Below are 20,977 nucleotides of genomic sequence, written 5' to 3'. Positions count from 1 at the left end.
TCCATTTAAAGGAAACATGACACTCATTTGAAGACAGTCATGTACACATTTTGGACAGAGAAGATAGGTGGTTTGAGAGAGGGGTGTAATAGAAAACATGAGTCCACCATTAGATCCTAACAACCCTCACCTGAGCTCACTTCTATTGTTCACCTAACGAGTCTATTCAGACCACGGGGGGAAGTGAAACTAACTCAGGAGTGTGGGTCTAATGACTTTCACCTGATTTACACAGTTCACCTAGTGATCCTATGGGACCAAACTGAAGGATGTATTGGAGGTTCCCATAGCAGCTTTCTCTCAGACTGAAGAAGCTACTTGGATGAATAGTGAAACGTTTCAACCTAAAAACTAAAAGTCCAGTTTCCATGACTCAGCCTCTAGTTAACTTCACCTGGACGACTGAGAAGCTCAACAGACATATAAGCAGAGATGTCAAAAAACGAGGGTGGGAGGGAAAGATTTCCTGGAGCTCAACAATGTTCATACCCCAGCTCAGTTGGTGGTGATAATGAGCTGGCTGCAAACTGCCAATTAGAAAGACAGAAGAAGAAGCAGCAGCAGCAGAAGCTGATGCACCGATTATAGATTTTGTTTGTACATTATAGTTTGAAGAATAATCACAATTATCACGATTATTATGCGTTTAATAATTTCTTAATAGAACTACTGTATAAAATGACACAAACACTCAGGTTTTAAAATGTAATTTATTGCTGCCTTTTGAAACAGAACATAATAACCACATAATACAGAAGAAAATAGTAGTAATGATAATAATGATAAGACAAACAAAAGTCCATCTCACCCTTTGGAAGTAAATAAGGGTGGCCTTCTGTAAACATCTGTCTGTATTTCCGTTTTGAAAATAACAAATAGAAATAGATCAGAAAATTGTCGTGTTTTCAGTTTGTGTATTGGAAGCAACATGATGTATTGTAGCTTTTCAAACAGGTGATCCATCATCAAGAAAGAAGGGCCAGTGTGTCCATCTGCCCTCTGGATGCCAGTATATATGGAACATGTACATATATGTATATATATATATATATATATATATATATATATATGTATGGCAAAATTTTTAAGCAATGATAGGCAAAAGATTCTTATCACACAACATCCTCAGGTGTCTGATTGATCCCAGGATCATTGTCCAGGATGACAAGTCATAAAGATCCCCCTAGAGTTCATCAAGAACTATTTTCAGAGACATGAAGAACCAGGAGTCCTGCAGAGGATGATATGACCCCCAAGGAACCCAAATGTGGGCAGTGTGAAGTCAATCTTGGATCATATGAAGTGACAGTAACACTCGGACAACCTGAATCTCCAGAAGACCTGCAGGTGCTTCTCTAAGGTTCTGTAAAGTACCAGGAGAAACTGTGCAGGTGAAACCACAGAGAATTGCTGCTGGTTTAGGGACAAAGGGGAAAGCTTCAAATACTGATTAGATTTAGATTTTGTTCAATACACTGCATTTGGTTTAAAGTTAATTTATAATTGAAAACACAATTTAAATAATTTACATTAATAACGTCCCTCATTATAATAAGGAATCATGTTTATTTGGATAATCTGACATGCAGTAAATTGTTTTTACCAAGAGACAGCATGTGAAGACCATCAGTGCTTTACTAGTTAATGTCAGTGATGTCAAAAACTGGCAACATATCAGATTACATAGAAATATCAGATGAACTAATGTCCATGTCAAATATGAACCACAGAATATTTCCCCTCTCTCATTGTGCAGTTCAATTATTTCAGAGATTGTCAGTATTAAATTAAATCAGATATTATATCACAGAGGTGTGGGAGAGAAATCTACAGACAATATGTACCAAATGAATTTGCTGTGTAAAAGGATGGTTTCCCTCTGTTGTGTGTACATGTCTCTGTGTTTGTTATGGTGCTGTCTTCTTGTCCCACCTCAGCTTCACAAGGACTCCATTCACTTTTTCCAGAAACTGAATTTTGTTGCCCCCATAACTGTGAAGGACAGCAGTGAGCAGTAAACCCAAGTCCAGTTAAAGATGCTTCCAGAATATTTTGGTGGCTTCATTGGTCATTTATCTTTAGTTTCTGTTCTAAAAGAAAGTAAATACGAGAAGTCCAAGCAGCAGATGGATGATGACCAGTCTGACAGAGCAGGCAGCACTTGTAGGTTTAGTTGTGGCTGATTGTGTTGCTGACATGGTTGTTGCTGCCGCAGCAGTTGTTGTCGTGGCAGTGGTGGTTGTTGTTGGGGCAGCAGTAGTTGTTAGGGCAGTGGTAGTAGTAGTTGTTGGGGCAGTAGTAGTTGTAATTGTTGGGGCAGCAGCAGATGTTGGGGCAGAAGTAGTAGTTGAGGCAACAGTAGTTGTTTTGGCAGAAGTACTTGTAGTTGTGGCAGAAGTGGTTGTTGGGGCAGTAGTACTTATAGTTGTGGCAGCAGTAGTTGTTGTGGCAGCAGTAGTAGTTGTGGCAGCAGTAGTTATTTGGACAGTAGTAGTTGTAGTTGTGGCAGCAGTAGTTGTTGGGGCAGTTGTAGTTGTAGTTGTGGCAGCAGTGGTTGTTGGGGCAGTTGTAGTACTTGTAGTTGTGGCAGCAGTAGTTGTTGGGGCAGTAGGAGTTGTAGCAGCAGTGGTTGTTGGTGCAATAGTAGTTGTAGTTGTTGGGGCAGCAGTAGTGGTTGGAGCAGTTGTAGTTGTAGTTGTAGTTGTGGCAGCAGTAGTTGTTGGGGCAGTAGTAGTTGTTGCAGTTGTGGCAGCAGTTGTTGTTGGGGCGGTAGTAGTTGTAGTTGTTGTGGCAACAGTGGTTGTTGGGGTAGTAGTAGGTGTTGTGGCAGCAGTAGTTGTAGGGGCAGTAGTAGTTGTCGTTGTGGCAGCAGTAGTTGTTGGGGCAGTAGTAGTTGTTGCAGTTGTGGCAGCAGTTGTTGTTGGGGCAGTAGTAGTTGTAGTTGTGGCAGCAGTAGTTGTTGGGGCAGTTGTAGTTGTGGCAGTAGTAGTTGTTGGGGCAGAAGTACTTGTAGTTGTGGCAGCAGTTGTTGCTGGGGCAGTAGTAGTTGCAGTTGTGGCAGCAGTAGTTGTTGGGGCAGCAGTACTTGTAGTTGTGGCAGCAGTAGTTGTTGGGGCACTTGTAGTTGTGGCAGCAGTAGTTTTTGGGGCAGTAGTACTTATAGTTGTGGCAGCAGCAGTTGTTGGGGCACTTGTAGTTGTAGTTGGAGCAGCAGTAGTTGTTGGGGCAGTGGTAGTTGTAGTTGTGGCAGCAGTAGTTGTTGGGGCAGTTGTAGTTGTAGTTGTGGCAGCAGTAGTTGTTGGGGTAGTAGTAGTTGTAATTGTTGGAGCAGCAGTAGTTGTGGCAGCAGTAGTTGTTGGGGTAGTAGTAGTTGTAATTTTTGGGGCAGCTGTAGTTGTTGGGGCAGTTGTAGTTGTAGTTGTGGCAGCAGTAGTTGTTGGGGCAGTAGTAGTTGTAGTTGTGGCAGCAGTAGTTGTTGGGGCAGTTGTAGTTGTAGTTGGAGCAGCAGTAGTTGTTGGGGCAGTTGTAGTTGTAGTTGTGGCAGCAGTAGTTGTTGGGGCAGTAGTACTTATAGTTGTGGCAGCAGCAGTTGTTGGGGCACTTGTAGTTGTAGTTGGAGCAGCAGTAGTTGTTGGGGCAGTAGTAGTTGTAGTTGTGGCAGCAGTAGTTGTTGGGGCAGTTGTAGTTGTAGTTGTGGCAGCAGTAGTTGTTGGGGTAGTAGTAGTTGTAATTGTTGGAGCAGCAGTAGTTGTGGCAGCAGTAGTTGTTGGGGTAGTAGTAGTTGTAATTTTTGGGGCAGCTGTAGTTGTCGGGGCAGTTGTAGTTGTAGTTGTGGCAGCAGTAGTTGTTGGGGCAATTGTAGTTGTAGTTGTGGCAGCAGTAGTTGTTGCACTAGTAGAAGTTGTTGTGGCAACAGTAGTTGTTGGGGCAGTAGTAGTTGTTGGGGCAGTAGTAGTTGTAGTTTTTGTGGCAGCAGTAGTTGTTGGGGCAGTTGTAGTTGTAGTTGTGGCAGCAGTAGTTGTTGGGGCAGCAGTACTTGTAGTTGTGGCAGCAGTAGTTGTTGGGGCAGTAGTACTTATAGTTGTGGCAGAAGTGGTTGTTGGGGCAGTAGTACTTGTAGTTGTGGCAGCAGTAGTTGTTGGGGCAGTAGTAGTTGTAGTTGTTGTGGCAGCAGTAGTTGTTGGGGCAGTAGTAGTTGTGGCAACAGTAGTTGTAGGGGCAGTAGTTGTTGTAGGGGCAGCAGTAGTTGTTGGGGCAGTAGTACTTGTAGTTGTGGCAGCAGTAGTTGTTGGGACGGTAGTACTTGTAGTTGTAGCGGCAGTAATTGTTGTTGCAGTAGTACTTGTACTTGAGGCAGCAGCAATTGTTGGGGCAGTAGTAGTTGTGGCAGCAGTAGTTGTTGGGGCAGTAGTACTTGTAGTTGTGGCAGCAGTAGTTGTTGGGGCAGTAGTAGTTGCTGGGGCAGTAGTAGTTTTTGTGGCAACAGTAGTTGTAGGGGCAGTAGTTGTTGTAGGGGCAGTAGTAGTCGCTGGGGAAGTAGTACTTGTAGTTGTGGCAGCAGTAGTTGTTGGGGCAGTAGTTGTTGTAGGGGCAGCAGTAGTTGTTGGGGCAGTAGTACTTGTAGTTGTGGCAGCAGTAGTTGTTGGGACGGTAGTACTTGTAGTTGTAGCGGCAGTAATTGTTGTTGCAGTAGTACTTGTAGTTGAGGCAGCAGCAATTGTTGGGGCAGTAGTAGTTGTGGCAGCAGTAGTTGTTGGGGCAGTAGTACTTGTAGTTGTGGCAGCAGTAGTTGTTGGGGCAGTAGTAGTTGCTGGGGCAGTAGTAGTTTTTGGGGCAGCAGTAGTTGTTGCAGCAGTAGTAGTTGTAGTTGTTGGAGCAGCAGTAGTTGTTGGAGCAGTTGTAGTTGTGGCAGCAGTAGTTGTTGGGGCAGTAGTAGTTCTAATTGTTGTGGCAACAGTAGGTGTTGGGGTAATAGTAGTTGTAGTTGTGGCAGCAGCAGTTGTTGGGGCAGGAGTAGTTGTTGGGGCAGTTGCACTTGTAGCTGTTGTGGCAGCAGTAGTTGCTGGGGCAGTAGTAGTTTTTGGGGCAGCAGTAGTTGTTGCAGCAGTAGTAGTTGTAGTTGTTGGAGCAGCAGTAGTTGTTGGAGCAGTTGTAGTTGTGGCAGCAGTAGTTGTTGGGGCAGTAGTAGTTCTAATTGTTGTGGCAACAGTAGGTGTTGGGGTAATAGTAGTTGTAGTTGTGGCAGCAGCAGTTGTTGGGGCAGGAGTAGTTGTTGGGGCAGTTACACTTGTAGCTGTTGTGGCAGCAGTAGTTGTTGGGGCAGTAGTACTTGTAGTTGTGGCAGCAGTAGTTGTTGGGGCAGTAGTAGTTGTTGCAGTTGTGGCAGCAGTTGTTGTTGGGGCAGTAGTAGTTGTAGTTGTTGTGGCAACAGTAGTTGTTGCGGCAGTTGTAGTTGTGGCAGCAGTAGTTGTTGGGGCAGTAGTACTTGTAGTTGTGGCAGCAGTAGTTGTTGGGGCAGTAGTAGTTGTAGTTGTGGCAGCAGTAGTTGTTGGGGCAGTAGTAGTTGTTGCAGTTGTGGCAGCAGTTGTTGTTGGGGCAGTAGTACTTGTAGTTGTGGCAGCAGTAGTTGTTGGGGCAGTAGTAGTTGTTGCAGTTGTGGCAGAAGTTGTTGTTTGGGCAGTAGTAGTTGTAGTTGTTGTGGCAACAGTAGTTGTTGCGGCAGTTGTAGTTGTGGCAGCAGTAGTTGTTGGGGCAGAAGTACTTGTAGTTGTGGCAGCAGTAGTTGTTGGGGCAGTAGTAGTTGTAGTTGTGGCAGCAGTAGTTGTTGGGGCAGCAGTACTTGTAGTTGTGGCAGCAGTAGTTGTTGGGGCAGTAGTAGTTGCAGTTGTGGCAGCAGTAATTTTTGGGGCAGAAGTACTTGTAGTTGTGGCAGCAGTAGTTGTTGGGGCACTTGTAGTTGTGGCAGCAGTAGTTGTTGGGGCAGTTGTAGTTGTAGTTGTGGCAGCAGTAGTTGTTGGGGCAGTAGTAGTTGTAGTTGTGGCAGCAGTAGTTGTTGGGGCAGTTGTAGTTGTAGTTGTGGCAGCAGTAGTTGTTGGGGCAGCAGTACTTGTAGTTGTGGCAGCAGTAGTTGTTGGGGCAGTAGTAGTTGCAGTTGTGGCAGCAGTACTTGTAGTTGTCGCAGCAGTAGTTGTTGGGGCACTTGTAGTTGTGGCAGCAGTAGTTGTTGGGGCAGTTGTAGTTGTAGTTGTGGCAGCAGTAGTTGTTGGGGCAGTAGTAGTTGTAGTTGTGGCAGCAGTAGTTGTTGGGGCAGTAGTACTTGTAGTTGTGGCAGCAGTAGTTGTTGGGGCAGTAGTACTTGTAGTTGTGGCAGCAGTAGTTGTTGGGGCAGTAGTAGTTGTTGCAGTTGTGGCAGCAGTTGTTGTTGGGGCAGTAGTAGTTGTAGTTGTTGTGGCAACAGTAGTTGTTGCGGCAGTTGTAGTTGTGGCAGCAGTAGTTGTTGGGGCAGTAGTACTTGTAGTTGTGGCAGCAGTAGTTGTTGGGGCAGTAGTAGTTGTAGTTGTGGCAGCAGTAGTTGTTGGGGCAGTAGTAGTTGTAGTTGTGGCAGCAGTAGTTGTTGGGGCAGCAGTAGTTGTTGGGGCAGTTGTAGTTGTAGTTGTGGCAGCAGTAGTTGTTGGGGCAGTTGTAGTTGTGGCAGCAGTAGTTGTTGGGGCAGTTGTAGTTGTAGTTGTGGCAGCAGTAGTTGTTGGGGCAGTTGTAGTTGTAGTTGTTGTGGCAGCAGTAGTTGTTGGGGCAGTAGTAGTTGTAGTTGTTGGGGCAGCAGTAGTTGTTGGGGCAGTTGTAGTTGTAGTTGTGGCAGCAGTAGTTGTTGGGGCAGTTGTAGTTGTAGTTGTTGTGGCGGCAGTAGTTGTTGGGGCAGTTGTAGTTGTAGTTGTGGCAGCAGTAGTTGTTGGGGCAGTTGTAGTTGTAGTTGTGGCAGCAGTAGTTGTTGGGGCAATTGTCGTTGTAGTTGTTGCAGCAGTAGTAGTTGTAATTGTTGGAGCAGCAGTGGTAGTGGCAGAAGTAGTTGTTTGGGTAGTGGTAGTTGGGGCTGTAGTTGTAGTTGTGGAATCAGTAGATGTTGTTGGGGCAGTCGTCATCGTTGTTGTTGTTGTTGTTGTTGTTGTTGTTGTTGTAAGGACAGAGTTACACAAAGCCGTCTCACAACAAACTGGTCCACTGCTGATGGTTCCAATGTTTTTCATGAAAGGTAGGGCACCCAGACCACTACCAGCAGCACACAGGTTTGAAGATGTACATCCCAAGACTGGAGCAGTGGTGGATCCAGACGTCACTGTAGATAAAAATCACTGGGTTACTACACAAATTCTTGTTGTCAGTTCAGATCTTACACTAAACACCCCAAGGACTTTTAGTTTTTGCTGCCCTCCTGTTATTCAAACTGGTGTACAGTCCTGAGGTCCAGGACTTGGTGACAACACTGGTTTTTGTAGTCACATTTATGTTTACAGCCAACCACAACCAAGAGGGTTTGGTCAAATACGTGTTAGACTCAAGCTCAATTTACTAAATAAATTAACTGATTGTCTTAGTTTTGGACTTATGGTTGGATGAAAGAACAATTAATATCAACACACTCATCTCAAGCACATTGTAGTGAGCAACTTTCACAGTTTCCAGCTGTTGTGTAGAATAAAGGTTGGTTTGTTCTAATATATGTATAAATATTAATAAGTTTAAAAATAAGAATGAAAATCATTGTTAAATGAATAGACAATGACAATAATTGTTCTGTTTATAACCAGGCTGGATAACTACCAATGGTTTGTTTCTGGTCAAGTTGAGACTAATAAACTTTTTGTCTTGTTCTGTAAAATGATCTGTAAATGAATCAGTCACTATAGCTGTCTTAGAAATCCAGTGCAGTAAAATATTCCAATATTTATCTCTGAAATGTAATGGATTAGAAGTAGAATAATGTTTAGTACAAATATCAGTAAAAGTACATCAGATTTACCTTAAAGGTAATATTTCAAATGTTGTGAGGTTATAAAACATATTTGAAGACATGTGTTAAACTTTGTATCATAATAACTCACTGGTTGCTGTGAAGCATCTGTCCTGCCCTCCTGTACATTGTACTGGGCTGGTGCACTGAGAGGTGGTGGCGTCACAGGTGAGACACTGCAGGGTGTTAGTTGGCTGAGGAGTAGGGGCTGGAATGAAAAACAGAATCTTATTTAGCAGGAGAAAACACTTTACTGTCACAAAATAAAATAAAACAGGCCAAAAGATCTTTGCTTATCTTTAACAAGCTACTTATCCATGTGGACTCACTAGGTAGAGTTGCTGAGTTGCAGTTGTCTGAGTTGCAGCAATAAGAATATGAAATTCCACTGGAACCACCCAAGTTGACTGATAATGTCTGAAAGCCAGTGGCTGGACACAGGGAGGACGATGCACAGGCCTTGTAGGTCTGAGGTGCTGAACCTCCAGCAGCAGTGGCTACAGGGTCAAAGTTGACTTTGTTAATGTTGACAGAAAGAAGACATAACTTGGCAGTACATGTATTTCACTGAAAAGTAGGAGATGACATGAAGAACAAACTACCTAGAATGGAAGCTGTTACACACATGGTCTCTGTGGAACATGTTTGTGGTGCTGTGGTTGAACATTGTGTATCTGTGCAGGTTTGACACACCAGAGCTCCAGCTGCAACAGGGAGAGAAGAAGTCAGTCAATGATCTTCACATCACAAGTCAAACGTTGAATCAAATGGCAAATAAATCTCTGATTATATTGTAGTTGTGTCTGTTCTTGTTACGTGAAAGATTTGAATTCCTTTCTAAAATTCATTTGTGGTGAAATAAAAAGCTCCATAAAGTTGTAAATCAGCCTGTGTTGTATCTACAGAGAGTGAAGTGTAAGAATAAGCAGAGGTACCTGTGCTGAAGAGCGTCCAGATGAGAGGCAGAGAAAGGATCAGCTTCATCCTGATGAACAGGTAAGTACTGTAGGTGACTTTTCCTGGATGGTGATACTGCTCCTGATCACCACTGCTCCACTTTATATACTGTGCAGCTGTTGAGCACATTTACGACATACACATACCTGAAACTCTCAGGTAATGGGTGGGTTTACATTTTTACAATATGACATTTCAAACTGCCACATCTACTTTTGTCACTTGAAAGCATCATACGTCCACACCTTCCCACACCTTCTTTTCAATACAGCAGTCTTTATTTTTCTTATTTTGAAAAGGTGTTCGGGATTTGTTTTGTTTCTATGCTCCTGTTTACAGTTGTGTCTTGATGTCAGCTGTCAGCTCATGTCTCATTTATGCAGTAGGTTGTTGTTTTGTTTCATGCGTCAGTGAGACAAAGTGAAACTCAAGATTTTCCTCGATGCAAAAATGATCTTATTGCTTTAAACAGTTTTTCCAGAGAGGATGTGCTGTTCTGACCTGCTGCATAAAGGAATGACTTTAGTGTCATTTGATGATTACACTGTTTTGTTCTAGTGCAATTCATGTTTTCATCTGGAATGTAGTGAAACTGGGTAACTGACATTAACTACCTTATATACTTCTAATTTGAAGTACTTTATATACCGCTGGGTAGCTGATGTTAACTACCTTATATACTTCTAATTTGAAGTACTTTATATACCGCTGGGTAGCTGACGTTAACTACCTTATATACTTCTAATTTGAAGTACTTTATATACCGCTGGGTAGCTGACGTTAACTACCTTATTATATACTTCTAATTTGAAGTACTTTATATACCGCTGGGTAGCTGATGTTAACTACCTTATATACTTCTAATTTGAAGTACTTTATATACCGCTGGGTAGCTGACGTTAACTACCTTATATACTTCTAATTTGAAGTACTTTATATACCGCTGGGTAGCTGACGTTTAACTACCTTATATACTTCTAATTTGAAGTACTTTATATACCGCTGGGTAGCTGACGTTAACTACCTTATATACTTCTAATTTGAAGTACTTTATATACCGCTGGGTAGCTGACGTTAACTACCTTATATACTTCTAATTTGAAGTACTTTATATACCGCTGGGTAGCTGACTTTAACTACCTTATATACTTCTAATTTGAAGTACTTTATATAACGCTGGGTAGCTGACGTTAACTACCTTATATACTTCTAATTTGAAGTACTTTATATAACGCTGGGTAGCTGACGTTAACTACCTTATATACTTCTAATTTGAAGTACTTTATATACCGCTGGGTAGCTGATGTTAACTACCTTATATACTTCTAATTTGAAGTACTTTATATAACGCTGGGTAGCTGACGTTAACTACCTTATATACTTCTAATTTGAAGTACTTTATATACTCCTGGGTAGCGGATGTTCTCAGAGGAATGTTTCCAACATCTTATTGAATCTATACCACAAAGAATTAAGGCAGTTCTGAAGGCAAAGGGTACAAGGTGTACCTAATAAAGTGGCCAGTGAGTATAGTTTCCACTTTCCAAGTTTATGTTCAGGTACATCTGTACATTTCCATATTTTAGACTGCTGTGTAATCTGGCACAACCTGTTTGTTTTACCATTATATTTAGTCTGTTCTGAATTTAATTCAAACTTACAAAATGTTCCTACTTAAAGAATGAGAGAGAAAAGAAATCGACTACATTCTAACTATAGACTCTACATTTTCCCCTGAATTTCTGCACACAGGCCACACTGTTTCAGTCCTTTTAGTCTCTGCTGAAGGAATGTTTTGTGTGGATGTTTCCAGCACACTGTTTTTAATTTCAGCTTACAGAAATTCAATTTAGCTTTTCAATTTGTTTTCATGTCTCCAAGTAACAAACGGGGCCAAAGAGAAAGATCCTTATTAACAATCTGAGTAGGAGGAAATAGCTTAGTCTGTTCTATCAAAAGTATTAGACAACAAACAGGTTTGATTTTGCTGCAGCTTTTATTGTATAACTCTCCGGCCCTGAATCAGCTGTGATGCTTTTGTTTACCAGGGTTTTTGACCTTCATTGTTGTCTTGTTTGACAGTGCCACACCTGCTGCAGGCCTGACGCCACTCTTCCTTCAATAAGAGGTCATTGAAAACCAGATGTAAGTTTTTCATCACTTACACTGGGTTGTTTGTCATACATGCCTGTGCATGTGACATTCTTTCTGTCTTGTTCATTTCTGTTTATTGTGTTTTATAAAGGAAGAACAATCAATAATTGTGATTCGTCCTTTAAGGTTTGCTCAGTTTAGTCATGTCATATGTCAAGATGGTTATTTATATTATATTCTCGTACTACATTACATGCTATATTTAGCTCTACATGATCTGTACCTGTTGTTCCCATGACCTGGGTGGAGAACAAACAAACAAACTAGCCAAAAGATCGGAGCTCAGTAGATCAGGAGCAAAGTAACTGAGAAATATTTTGATAATATGTTGATTGATTGTTGTATTTTTAAAGCAACATTTCCTGGTTAGTTGCTTTGATTCTTTTTGAGTGATCAGTAAACTTTACTGTGATGGAAGGGTTGGTCAACTCTAATAAGACAGTTGCACCAAATGTACATGAGAGAAACAACAAAAAAGTCACAGTCAGATTTATTTTAACATAGTAAAGTCAAAGAGTTGTCTCTTTACTTTATTTCTTAACTTATGCCAGTTGTTTCTGTTTTAAGCTGGTGTTCCTTAATGTTTACCAGTGGTCTTTTCAATCAGAAATCATGTTTTTGTGGAAATCCTGCAGTAAAACGTTTCAGCAGGAGAGGGCACTGCAAAGTCTTCTGGGCCTTGTTACCAGTTGATGTCAACAGTTGCACAAACGTTGTCACTGACATCTTGGTTTGAATTTTGCTCCTGTACTGTGGAAGTGTCCAGTGTCAGAGTGCAGGCAAAGGTCCACTGGAAGTATGAAGCAGACGTGTTTTGTTATTAATGTGTTTTTAGTGATTTCAGAGGATTTTTCTTGTCTAAAATGGAGTGTTAAATACGAGTGTTAGAATATGAGTTGTGACGCATGAATGGGAGGCAGAACCTTCAGCTATTAAACTCCTCTCCTGTGGAACCAACGGCCAATCCTGCCTAAGTCTCAAGGCCAAACACATAATACATCCCCTGCAGTTTGCTTACAGAGAACACACTGGTGTGGTCTACATGCTTCACTGTGTTTTATCTCATTAGGAAGAACCTGCAAGTTATGTGAGGATTATGGTCCTTGATTTTTTAAGTGCATTCAAAACCGTCCAGCCAATCATCCTGAGAGACAAGCTCAAAGGGATGGGTGTGGACTCCTCCTTTGTTTCCTGGATCACAGATTACCTGACAGAAAGGCCACAGTCTGTCAGGCTGGAAAACTGCATCTCTGGAAGAGTTCTGAGCAGCATGGGGTTCCACAGGGAACTGTTTTGGTTCCTTTTCTGTACCCACTGTTCACAGCAGACCACATTCAGAAGTATTCTAATGATACTGTGATTGTTGAATGTATCAGGAATGGCCAGGAAGAGGAGTATAGAGGCCTGATAAAGTCCATCAGTGACTGGACTCACCAAATCTGCCTCCCACTGAACAGCTCTAAAACCAAGGTAATGGATTTTCGAAGGTCTAAGTTTGCTCCCTTTCCAGTCAGCATCTGTTGTGGGCCAATTGAAGTGGGCCAGCCGACAGATATCTGGACTCACTAGAGGCTGTGGTGGAGAGATGCTCACAGACAAAGGTAGAGTCCATCCTGGAATACACTGACCATCCCCTTCACAACATCCTGATGGAGCAGAGAAGCAGCTGCAGTGGACGACTCAGCTCACTGAGCTGCAGGACTGAACCATGCAGGAGATCCTTCATCCACACTGCCATCAGGCTCTACAACACCTTAGCCAATGGCAGATGACGACTGACTAGTCTCACTAGTGACTAACTTATTAACCAACTGCCTGAATTTCCCCTTGGGGATGAAAAGTTTCTTATCTTAATAAAATCTGTGTTTCCAAAAATAGTTAATGTCACATATTCTTCTCAGTATGACCCACATAAAGAGGATTTTGATGTGGTTGCAGGCAGGTGTTGAAGACATGTCACCCACAAAAATGTCACAAACAGGCAAAGCAACTGCTCTGCTTGTAATTAATAAAAACTTCTGTTTGTATATATTTTATATCTGTACTGTAAAACAGTGTTTGGTCAGGATTTTTTATGGTGCACAGTAGGGAAGTGGCAGCTTTCTTTCCAGGAGCAACATCTGAATTTATAATCGTTACCTAGTGATCAGTTTGCGCCTGATGAAGACTTCATGTCCTTTAATACTGAGGTGTAGATAATTACTTCTCATTAAAGACTGGCTTTTGTTGAACTGAAAGACATAATCACTACTTCTGTAGGCTGCATTATTGAGAACACACCTGTAGAAAAACTATATTAAATAAACTACTGTGACACACAGATTAACTGGACCCAATAACGCAGACACCACAGCAAAAATGACAGAAAGTCTTCACTGAAAGAAACTTGGATTCAGGTGATTTATTTGTGTGAATCGACTGGTAAGTGACCCAGAGAACCAGGGATTCCAGAAGAGTTCAACAGGAAGTGAGGCCGAGATTCAAGTACCAGGAATGCCAGGTATCCTGGACCACCCCTTAGTTATGCTGCGGTAGGCCTAGACTGCCTAACAACACACCATCAGTTCACTTAGCTCCTTTCTCCTCTCCTCTCCCCTCGTCCTATTGTCACCTCCTCTTTAGATTAATGTTTTGAATGAAAGAAGAAAAGAAAGAAGAATCTGCTGCCAAAATACCACAGAATCCTGCTGGGAGTGGAGCCTTTGTTGTTCAACCCTGAGGAAGCTTCTAAAATACAAGCTTTTTGGCTTGAGACCAGGTGAGTGACATTTAGATGTAGGGCCAGTCTGTCTGACCTGAAGCTAGAACATGTCAGAGACACATAATCTAACAGTCAATGCATCATTTTGTCTTTGTGGTTTTAGGTGTTTGCACGCTCAGGAGTGGCATGCTTCTACTTCAACACTGAAGGCAGATGGGACTGGCAGAAACTGAAGAGACAGTGCAGAGAGATTGGTGAGTATTCCCAGGAGCAGTTAGCAAAGATAAGATAGGACAGACTTCACGAGGAAGTGGATATATAGCAGCGAGTTGAGCCCATGTGCTGCTTTAAGTACAGCCCCGCTGATGACCTTGATGATTAGCAGATGCAACCGGAACTCGCTGCCTTCAGGGCCCATCAGCTGTCAATACACACACACACACACATACTGAGAAAAAGGGGAAGGGAATGGAAACAGGATGGCTAACAAGTGAACTACTGACATATTGGGCCACAGAATAAGCAGCAGTCTGTAGGTTAGTAGTGTCTAACTACAGCATCTATTGCTCTGCACTTTGACACTTCAGCAATTGTTGTATATAAGAATGTAAGGTGCATATTGGACCTCAGAGTTGGACTTCTTCCTTGGCTTTGTTGGCTCTGCCTTAAAATGTCCTGCCTGCAGAGACAAATAAACTATTATGTCACTGCCTTGGACATTGTGCCAAAGAGTGTCCTTAATAATTCATTATCTCACTGTTTCTGTCTCATATACTTCTTCATGTTTATAACCTGGGCTGTTGTAAAACAACCTGGCAACGTGTCTGTACACAACTACATGATGTTAACTGCATCTGTCCATGTCCAAAACAAGATCTGCAGAGGAAAAACCTGGTCATTCCTATTGTAGCAGGTTTTTCAGACAGGCTTAAACGGATTTTTGGGAAACATCAGATACCAGTTCACTTCAAACCCACCAACACACTGAGACAGAGACTGGTTCACCCTGAAGACCGGACACCAAAACAAAAGAAGAGCAATGTGGTGTATTCCATCCAGTGTAAGGAAGAATGCTCAGAATTCTACATTGGAGAAACCAAACAACCACTTAACAGGAAGATGGTCCATCACAGGAGGAGCAGCTCCTCAGGACCACAGTCAGCTGTGCACCTCCATTTAAAGGAAACATGACACTCATTTGAAGACAGTGATGTACACATTTTGGACAGAGAAGATAGGTGGTTTGAGAGAGGGGTGTAATAGAAAACATGAGTCCACCATTAGATCCTAACAACCCTCACCTGAGCTCACTTCTATTGTTCACCTAACGAGTCTATTCAGACCAGGTGGGAAGTGAAACTAACTCAGGAGTGTGGGTCTAATGACTTTCACCTGATTTACACAGTTCACCTAGTGAGCCTATGGGACCAAACTGAAGGATGTATTGGAGGTTCCCATAGCAGCTTTCTCTCAGACTGAAGAAGCTACTTGGATGAATAGTGAAACGTTTCAACCTAAAAACTAAAAGTCCAGTTTCCATGACTCAGCCTCTAGTTAACTTCACCTGGACGACTGAGAAGCTCAACAGACATATAAGCAGAGATGTCGAAAAACAAGGGTGGGAGGGAAAGATTTCCTGGAGCTCAACAATGTTCATACTCCAGCTCAGTTGGTGGCGATAATGAGCTGGCTGTAAACTGCCAATTAGAAAGACAGAAGAAGAAGCAGCAGCAGCAGAAGCTGATGCACCAATTATAGATTTTGTTTGTACATTATAGTTGATAATAACAATTATCACGATTATTATGCATCTAATAATTTCTTAATACTACTACTGTATAAAATGACACAAACACTCAGGTTTTAAAATGTAATTTATTGCTGCCTTTTGAAACAGAACATAATAACCAAATAATACAGAAGAAAATAGTAGTAATGATAATAATGATAAGACAAAAGTCCATCTCTCCCTTTGGAAGTAAAGAAGGGTGGCCTTCTGTAAACATCTGTCTGTATTTCCCTTTTGAAAATAACAAATAGAAATAGATCAGAAAATTGTCTAGTGTTTTCAGTTTGTGTATTGGAAGCAACATGATGTATTGTAGCTTTTCAAACAGGTGATCCGTCATCAAGAAAGAAGGGCCAGTGTGTCCATCTGCTCTCTGGATGCCTGTATATATGGGACATGTACATCTATATACTGTGTCTATGTGTACAGTATATAGATGTACTATGGCAAAATTTTTAAGCAATGATAGGCAAAAGATTCTTATCACACAACATCCTCAGGTGTCTGATTGATCCCAGGTTCATTGTCCAGGATGACAAGTCATAAAGATCCCCCTAGAGTTCATCAAGAACTATTTTCAGAGACATGAAGAACCCGGAGTCCTGCAGCAGATGATATGACCCCCAAGGAAACCAAATGTGGGCAGTGTGAAGTCAATCTTGGATCATATGAAGTGACAGTAACACTCGGACAACCTGAATCTCCAGAAGACCTGCAGGAGCTTCTCCAAGGTTCTGCAAAGTACCAGGAGAAACTGTGCAGGTGAAACCAAAGAGAATTGCTGCTGGTTTAGGGACAAAGGGGAAAGCTTCAAATACTGACTAAATTTAGATTTTGTTCAATTCACTGCATTTGGTTTAAAGTTAATTTAAAATTGAAAACATAATTTAAATAATTTATGTTAAAAACATCCCTCATTATAATAAGGAATCATGTTTATTTGGATAAGCTGACATGCAGTAAATTGTTTCTACCAAGAGACAGCATGTGAAGACCTTCAGTGCTTTACTAGTTAATGTCACTGATGTCAAATACTGGCAACATATCAGATTACATAGAAATATCAGATGAACTAATGTCCATGTCAAATATGAACCACAGAATATTTCCCCTCTCTCATTGTGCAGTTCAATTATTTCAGAGATTGTCAGTATTAAATTAAATCAGATATTATATCACAGAGGTGTGGGAGAGAAATCTACAGACAATATGTACCAAATGAATTTGCTGTGTAAAAGGATGGTTTCCCTCTGTTGTGTGTACATGTATCTGTGTTTGTTATGGTGCTGTCTTCTTGTCCCACCTCAGCTTCACCAGGACTCCATTCACTTTTTCCAGAAACTGAATTTTGTTGCCCCCATAACTGTGAAGGACAGCAGTGAGCAGTAAACCCAAGTCCAGTTAAAGATGCTTCCAGAATATTTTGGTGGCTTCATTGGTCATTTATCTTTAGTTTCTGTTCTAAAAGAAGGTAAATACGAGAAGTCCAAGCAGCAGATGGATGATGACCAGTCTGACAGAGCAGGCAGCACTTGTAGTAGTTGTAGGGGTAGCAGCAGTAGTTGTTGGGGCAGTAGTAGTTGTTGGGGTCGTAGTAGTTGTAATTGTAGGGGCAGCAGCATATGCTGGGGCAGTGGTAGTAGTGGTTGTTGGGGCAGCAGTAGTTGTTGGGGCAGTAGTTGTTGTAATTGTTTGGGCAGCAGCAGATGTTTTGGCAGTAGTACTTGTAGTTGTAGTTGTGGCAGCAGTAGTTGTTGGGACAGTAGTACTTGTAGTTGTGGCAGCAGTAGTTGTTGGGACAGTAGCAGTTGTAATTGTTGTGGCAGCAGCAGATGTTGGGGCAGAAGTAGTAGTTGTGGCAGCAGTAGTTGTTGGGGCAGTTGTAGTTGGGCCAGCAGTATTTGTTGGGGCAGCAGTAGTTGTTGGGGCAGTTGTAGTTGGGCCAGCAGTATTTGTTGGGGCAGCAGTAGTTGTTGGGGCAGTAGTAGTTGTAGATGTGGCAGCAGTAGTTGTTGGGACAGTAGCAGTTGTAATTGTTGTCGCAGCAGCAGATGTTGGGGCAGAAGTACTTGTAGTTGTGGCAGCAGTAGTTGTTGGGGCAGTTGTAGCTGGGCCAGCAGTATTTGTTGGGGCAGCAGTAGTTGTTGGGGTAGTAGTAGTTGTAATTGTGTGGGCAGCAGCAGATGATGGGGCACTAGTAGTAGTAGTTGTTGCAGCAGTAGTTGTTGGGAGACTAGTAGTTGTAATTGTTGGAGCAGCAGTAGATGTTGGAGCAGCAGTAGATGTTGGGGCAGCAGTAGATGTAGGTAGGGCAGCAGTATTTGTTGGGGCAGCAGTAGTTGTTGGGGCAGTAGTACTTCTAGATGTGGCAGCAGCACTTGTAGGAGCAGTAATAGTTGTAGTTGTGGCAGCAGTAGCTGCTGGGGAAGTAGTACTTGTAGTTGTGGCAGCAGCAGTTGTTGGGGCAGTAGTTGTTTTAGGGGCAGCAGTAGTTGTTGGGGCAATAGTACTTGTAGTTGTGGAAGCCATACTTGTTGGGGCAATAGTACTTGTAGTTGTGGCAGCAGTAGTTGTTGGGACAGTAGTACTTGTAGTTGAGGCAGCAGCAATTGTTTGGGCAGTAGTAGTTGTCGTAGCAGCAGTAGTTGTTGGGGCAGTAGTCCTTGTAGTTGTGGCAGCAGTGGTTGTTGGGGCAGTAGTAGTTGTTGGGGCAGTAGTAGTTGCAGTTGTTGTGGCAGCAGTAATTGTTGCAGCAGTAGTTGTTGTAGTTGTTGGAGCAGCAGTAGTTGTTGGGGTAGTAGTAGTGGCAATTGTTGTGGCAGCAGTAGTTGTTGGGTCAGCAGTAGTTGTTGGAGCAGAAGTAGTTGTTGGGGCAGTAGTAGTTGTTGGGGCAGTAGTAGTTGTTGCAGCAGTAGTAGTTGTAGTTGTTGAAGCAGCAGTAGTTGTTAGGGTAGTAGTAGTGGCAATTGTTGTGGCAGCAGTAGTTGTTGGGGCAGCAGTAGTTGTTGGAGCAGTTGTAGTTGTGGCAGCAGTAGTTGTTGGGGCAGTAGTAGTTCTAATTGTTGTGGCAACAGTAGTTGTTGGAGTAGTAGAAGTTGTAGTTGTGGCAACAGCAGTTGTTGGGGCAGTAGTAGTTGTAGTTGTTGAGACAGCAGTTGTTGTGGCAACAGTAGTTGTTGGGGCAGTAGTAGATGTAATTGTGTCAGCAGTAGTTGTAGAGGCAGTAGTAGTTGTAGTTGTTGGGGCAGTAGTAGTTGTTGGGACAATTGTAGTTGTAGTTGTTGTGGCAGCAGTAGTTGTTGGGGCAGTAGTAGTTGTTGTGGCAGGAGTAGTTGTTGGGGCAGTAGTAGTTGTGACAGCAGTGGATGTTGGGGCAGTTGTAGTTGTAGGAGCAGTAGAAGTTGTTGGGGCAGCAGTAGTTGTTGGGACAGTTGGAGTTGTCACTGTTGTGGCAGCTGCAGTAGTAGGGGCAGTAGTGGCAGGAGTAGTTGTTGTGGCAGCAGTAGTAGTTGGGACAGTTGTTGTAATTGTCGTGGCAGCAGCAGTTGTTGGGGCAGCAGTAGTTGTTGGGGCAGTAGTAGTTGTAATTGTGTCAGCAGTAGTTGTCGAGGCAGTAGTAGTTGTAGTTGTTGGGGCAGTAGTAGTTGTTGGGACAATTGTAGTTGTAGTTGTTGTGGCAGCAGTGGTTGTTGGGGCAGTAGTAGTTGTAGTTGTTGGGGCAGCAGTAGTTGTTGGGGCAGTAGTAGTTGTAGTTGTTGGGGCAGCAGTAGTTGTTGGGACAGTAGTAGTTGTAGTTGTTGGGGCAGCAGTAGTTGTTGGGGCAGTAGTAGTTGTAGTTGAGGCCGCAGTAGTTGTTGGGGCAGTTGTAGTTGTTGGGGCAGCAGTAGTTGTTGGGGCAGTAGTAGATGTAATTGTTGTGGCAACTGTAGTTGTGTCAGCAGTGGTTGTTGGGGCAGTAGTAGTTGTTGGGACAATTGTAGTTGTAGTTGTTGTGGCAGCAGTGGTTGTTGGGGCAGTAGTAGTTGTAATTGTTGGGGCAGCAGTAGTTGTTGGGACAGTAGTAGTTGTAGTTGTTGGGGCAGCAGTAGTTGTTGAGACAGTAGTAGTTGTTGTGGCAGCAGTAGTTGTTGGGGCAGTAGTAGTTGTGACAGCAGTGGATGTTGGGGCAGTTGTAGTTGTAGGAGCAGTAGTAGTTGTTGGGGCAGCAGTAGTTGTTGGGACAGTTGGAGTTGTCACTGTTGTGGCAGCTGCAGTAGTAGGGGCAGTAGTGGCAGGAGTAGTTGTTGTGGCAGCAGTAGTAGTTGGGACAGTTGTTGTAATTGTCGTGGCAGCAGCAGTTGTAGGGGCAGCAGTAGTTGTTGTGGCAACAGTAGTTGTTGGGGCAGTTGTAGTTGTGTCACTAATAGTTGTTGGGGCAGTAGTAGTTGTAGTTGTTGTGGCAACAGTAGTTGTTGGGACAATTGTAGTTGTAGTTGTTGTGGCAGCAGTGGTTGTTGGGGCAGTAGTAGTTGTTGGGACAATTGTAGTTGTAGTTGTTGTGGCAGCAGTGGTTGTTGGGGCAATAGTAGTTGTAGTTGTTGGGGCAGCAGTAGTTGTTGGGACAGTAGTAGTTGTAGTTGTTGGGGCAGCAGTAGTTGTTGAGACAGTAGTAGTTGTTGTGGCAGGAGTAGTTGTTGGGGCAGTAGTACTTGTGACAGCAGTGGATGTTGGGGCAGTTGTAGTTGTAGGAGCAGTAGTAGTTGTTGGGGCAGCAGTAGTTGTTGGGACAGTTGGAGTTGTCACTGTTGTGGCAGCTGCAGTAGTAGGGGCAGTAGTGGCAGCAGTAGTTGTTGTGGCAGCAGTAGTAGTTGGGACAGTTGTTGTAATTGTCGTGGCAGCAGCAGTTGTTGTGGCAGCAGTAGTTGTGGCAACAGTAGTTGTTGGGGCAGTTGTAGTTGTGTCAGCAATAGTTGTTTGGGGCAGTAGTAGTTGTAGTTGTTGTGGCAACAGTAGTTGTTGGGACAATTGTAGTTGTAGTTGTTGTGGCAGCAGTGGTTGTTGGGGCAGTTGTAGTTGTAATTGTTGGGGCAGCAGTAGTTGTTGGGACAGTAGTAGTTGTAGTTGTTGGGGCAGCAGTAGTTGTTGGGGCAGTAAGTACTGTGTAGTTTGAGGCCGCAGGTAGTTGTTGGGGGGCAGTTGTTGTTTGAGAGTTTGTTTGGGGCAGTAGTAGATGTAATTGTTGTGGCAACTGTAGTTGTGTCAGCTGTGGTTGTTGGGCAGTGTAGTTGTTGGGAGAAATGTGGTAGTTTGTAGTTGTTGTGGGCAGCAGTGGTTTGTTGGACAGTAGTATTGTAATTGTTGGGGGCAGCATAGTTTGTTGAGACAGTAGTTT

At 43.0% G+C, this 20,977-nt stretch overlaps 1 protein-coding gene and 1 pseudogene across 1 annotated transcript; both read right to left on the bottom strand.

Moving 5' to 3' along the window:
• Window positions 1-1,282: 1,282 nt before the first annotated feature.
• LOC113139614 (mucin-2-like) lies at window positions 1,283-6,965 on the bottom strand (the record flags this gene model as incomplete). Its single annotated transcript, XM_026322911.1, has 4 exons — window positions 1,283-1,363; window positions 2,487-2,987; window positions 3,273-4,528; window positions 5,288-6,965. Coding segments are annotated over 4 exons (3,516 nt in total), but the record flags the coding sequence as incomplete, so codon positions are not given.
• An 11,539-nt stretch (window positions 6,966-18,504) lies between these two features.
• On the bottom strand, window positions 18,505-20,707 carry LOC113140026 (mucin-5AC-like; annotated as a pseudogene).
• Between the last annotated feature and the right edge of the window lie 270 nt (window positions 20,708-20,977).

Source organism: Mastacembelus armatus, chromosome 4, assembly GCF_900324485.2.
Source record: "Mastacembelus armatus chromosome 4, fMasArm1.2, whole genome shotgun sequence".
In the NCBI taxonomy this organism is placed as follows: domain Eukaryota; kingdom Metazoa; phylum Chordata; class Actinopteri; order Synbranchiformes; family Mastacembelidae; genus Mastacembelus; species Mastacembelus armatus.
Note: the sequence above shows the minus strand (reverse complement) of the source record. Positions and strands in the feature narration are given on the sequence as shown.